We start from the raw sequence: 4022 nt of genomic DNA, 5'->3' as shown, positions 1-4022 counted from the left end.
ACATCCTGGACTCCCCTGGAGCTTGCATCTGGAGAGGCAGATCCCCGACCACCCAATCTTCTTGCCTGTCTCCTCTAGTTCATCAGCTCCAGCCTGCAGACATCCAAGTGGTGGCTGCCCTGGGTGACGCGCTGACGGTGAGTACTGAGCCACAAGCCAAAGGTGGGGGGCGGGGCGCTCAGACCATCGGGCCCCTTGAAGAATCTGCTCTTTGAGAGCATCGGTCCTCACCTTCAGCAGTTAGTCCACCTCTGTGGAAGGCTTACTGGTGCCAGACACGGAAAGGCAGCCATGGAGGCCAAGTCACCCCATCTTTCCACAGCCAGCTCAGACACCACCCCTCTTCCACACAGCCTCCTCAATCCCCAGAGAGGACAACTTCTCTGTAACCACTGTTCCCAGGCACTCTGTGTGTGTGTGTGTCTGTGTGTGTGTGTGTGTGTGTGTGTATGTATTGTAGCTCCTATCCTGGTCTTGATCCTGCCTTGATCTGGGAACTCCTCTCCACCCACCCTACCAAAGGCCTCCCGCCCCCATTTCAGGATGCCTTCTTTCTGATAGAGGTGGCCCAAGTTCCTGGGATATAACACAATCTCACTAACTGCATGAAACTAGCCAGTTATACATCTATTCCTGGGTACAAGAAACAACGCAAGCCATTCTGAAGGGGAAGAGGTGTGGGGCCCCGTAATGGTACAAGAGACATGTTCTGCTGGAAAACCAACCACAGAATGTGCCCAGAAAGATTGCAGACCCACGGGACTTTACAGTGTGTGTTTGTGTGCCCCGTGGCAGGGTACACGCAGGCTGTGACCCCTGATAAGCTATGGTGGAGTGTGGATAGATGTATGCGCATGGGAGAGTGAGGAGGGGAGACTGAACCATTGCAGGTGGGAGGCAGGGACAGGATTTTTAAGGGGGATGGATTATGCATTTTTTTTTAATCGTGTAGCTTCATTGATTAGGGTGACCATGTTGCCTTTGTAAGTGTCTAAAGAAATTCTCTTTTAAAAAAAGTTGTAGAGAGGAAATAGAACTGACAGGGTCTGAGAATGGGTCAGAGATTTCAGGGACTGGAAAAGCCAAGTTCAGCCTTGCAGAAAGATTGCGGGATGGAGTGGGTGACAGGCCAAGCCCGGGCCTTCAGCGCTTCACAAGTGGTGCGCCAGCCCCCTCCTTGGGGCTGAGGGTTTGCACGAACAGCTGAGGAGGAAGGAGAGGGAAGCCAGGTTCGCATGCTCCCAGGAGTCGGCAAGGGGCTTCTCTGCCCCTGAGCAGCAACTGAGACCCACTGCGGGTCAGAGGAGCAGGGAGGCCTGAAGAAAGGAGTGGGTGCAGAAGAGTCGGCCAGTAGCCCTGTTCGTGAGAAGGGCACTGAGGCAGGAGGTCAGGCACCAGGCCATCCATGGGGGGAGGGGAGGGAGATGCTGGGCACGTGGCCCATTGTCAAAAGAGAGGGGTGGGTGTCAGCAGGAAGGCTCCGTAGGGCTTGACTGTGGGTTGTAGTGTAGGGGATGGAGGAGAAGAATGTGTCAAGGCCACTCAGAGTTAAGGATCCTGCGGCCCGACGAGAGGTCAGTGCAAAGGGCAGGTCCAGGTCTGCAGCAGGGCGAGCGGGACCTTCCCCCATCGTCCTCAGCCTGCCCTGCCGCCCACAACCTCCTCTTTGCCTTCACAGACAGCAGTGGGAGCCCGGCCAAGCAACTCCAGTGACCTGTTAATGTCCTGGAGGGGACTCTCGTGGAGGTGAGGTGGTGCCTCTTCTATTGGTGATACCCCTCACGCAGGCAGGACGGTGTGTCCCTCTCCAGAGAGGGAATTGGGTCAGAGCCGGGAGGCGCAGGAATACGCTCCTGTTAGTCCTCGAGGGTGGTGGGGATAAGAAGTCAGGGCTGCAGCTAGTGGGTGTGGTTTGAAGACGTGTGCCTTCTCGTCCTCAGCATTGGCGGAGATGGGAGGCTGGAGACCCACACCACCCTCCCCAGTAAGTAGCAGCGTTGGCGGGAACCATCACCGTCGCCATCAGAACCCCTGAGGGTGGCCAGGCCTTCCCCTGCAGGGAGGGACAAGAAGGTGGCCTGTAAGGAGGGCCGTCAGCAGCCCCGGGCAGCTAGAATCCCCATGCCCATGCCCGTGTCCCAACACTGCACGTCTACCTTACTGCCCAGGGGAACCTCTGCTGCCCCTTACCTGGGCACTCTGCTTCTTCCCTCCATCAGACATCCTGAAGATGTTCAACCCTCAGCTCCAGGGCTTCTCAACCGGCACCCAGGCGGAGACAGCAGGGCTGAACGCAGCCGCGGAAGGGGCCCGGGCTCGGTGAGTAGAGGCAGGTGGGCGTAGGAAGGTAGCGTGGAGGGCACAGGGCAGGAACCTGGAGTAGAGAGAGGCAGGGCCTGCCCTCCCTGCGTCCCTGACCGAGGCTGAACCTTCATGCGGTCATCTTGCCGCAGCGCAGGCTGCCTGTGTCTGCGATACCCTCCCCACAGGTGGGCAAACACGACGAGGCCGCGTTCATCCCGCACGCAGCTCGTTCACCTGTCCTCACGTCCGTCTGTGCAGAACTCACACACACCCGCCGTTAATTAGCCCCAGGAACGCAGCCGGCAAACAGTAGGCAGAAACCCAAGCTCGCTCTTCCATAGCTGCTGCGTGGTGAGAGATGGATGGTCAGAAGTCATGTCACCGGGCTGGCGGGCTCTGCTCCCCTGGCTGATGCTGTCCCACTGTCCACCAGCAGCGTCAGGACGTCAGGGTCCCAGAGTCCCTGGGAGCATGAGATGAACCAGGCTTGGTGGCTAGGCCCCCTCGTGCCACAGACCAGCCCTGTGTCCCTTCCGATGGGGCTCCCTGCAGCTGCCTGGGTCTGGTGCTCAGCCCTCTGCTCCCAGACCTCTCCTGCCACCCCCGTCCTCTAGGGGAGCCAGGATTCTGGCTGTTCTGGTATCAGTGCCTTCGGATGACCTTTCCACCTCTCCTCACTCCATGCTGATGTTGGGGTGGGGTGAGCTTCAGCAAAGAGCTTCCATCTCCCCAAGGAACATTCACTCCCTTGAGCCAAATGTTCTCCCTTGCTAGCTTGGACAGTTCCACGGAGTCCCCACCTGTCCAGGTTTCTATTGTCCTGACCACAGGCCTCCTGAGGCTTGGTCAGCACGGAGTGCCCAGGGGATCCCTCGTGGCTGGGTGGGCCCTCACTCATCGCTCTGAGATGTTGTCCTAGAGCAGAATCAGGACCAAAGACCAAGTCACCCACGGCAAAAGGGGCTCTGTCCCCTGGCTGAGGCAGTCCTCATGCTGGCTCAGACAGGCACTATGATGGGTCACAGAGGCTTAAAAAATGTCCTGACTGCGTGAGCTGACGGTCACTCAGTAAGTCACCAGAGGAGAGAGCCCTTGGAGGTGGCTTGACAGGAAGCCAGGCTGGGTCCCGGAGCAGTCCCAGCGGGCCCACTGGCTCAGCTCAGGTTCCCTGCCCCGCAGAGATACAGGTCAGCCCCCTGAGAACTCAGTACAGAACCTCCCATGGATGTCACCCACCCCCATCTCCTTCCGGCCCCTGCCTCTGAACCTCCAAGCCTTCCGTCTGCCCCCGGAGCAGTTAGAGTTGTTGCCCACTACACCACAGCACGGTGGCTGCTTGTTTTCTCTCCGACCTCCGGAGGAGATAACAACTGAAACGCCTGACCGGGTTCATTGCTTTTCTGCATGGAACATGCTGGGGATTTGCTTCGTACAAGGATTGCTAGGCTCCCATCACCAGGGAAACTGCACCAGCTGGGCTTGCTCATTCCCACCCCCTACTCCACTCCCCCCACATACACACACATACACCACCCACCCACCCCCGCCGCCGGAAGGTGGGCCCGTGCTCAGCTGATGTCTCAGCGTCACAGGAAGCCATGCCGGCTCCTCAACATCATTCGTGAGAGGAATTGATTTTTTCCCCAAAGGCTGCGCTCTATGGAGCCAGGATATCAATAGCTAAGGACTGTGATTATCATCATTTTATGAAGATACGC

The 4022-nt window shown here is 58.1% G+C and overlaps 1 protein-coding gene across 1 annotated transcript in view; it reads left to right on the top strand.

The window, feature by feature from the left end:
* Nucleotides 1–4022, top strand: part of LOC101655063 (phospholipase B1, membrane-associated-like) — a 170554-nt gene that overhangs the window by 142708 nt on the left and 23824 nt on the right. Inside the window, exons 35-38 of the mRNA XM_013006835.2 lie at nt 79–137; nt 1679–1746; nt 1941–1984; nt 2220–2319. Coding sequence (XP_012862289.2) covers nt 79–137; nt 1679–1746; nt 1941–1984; nt 2220–2319 — 271 coding nt within the window. The remainder of the gene's footprint in view (nt 1–78; nt 138–1678; nt 1747–1940; nt 1985–2219; nt 2320–4022) is intronic.

The sequence above is a fragment of the Echinops telfairi genome, unplaced genomic scaffold (assembly GCF_000313985.2).
Source record: "Echinops telfairi isolate 266 unplaced genomic scaffold, ASM31398v2 ScPeMD7_10;HRSCAF=50, whole genome shotgun sequence".
Lineage (NCBI taxonomy): Eukaryota > Metazoa > Chordata > Mammalia > Afrosoricida > Tenrecidae > Echinops > Echinops telfairi.
Note: the sequence above shows the minus strand (reverse complement) of the source record. Positions and strands in the feature narration are given on the sequence as shown.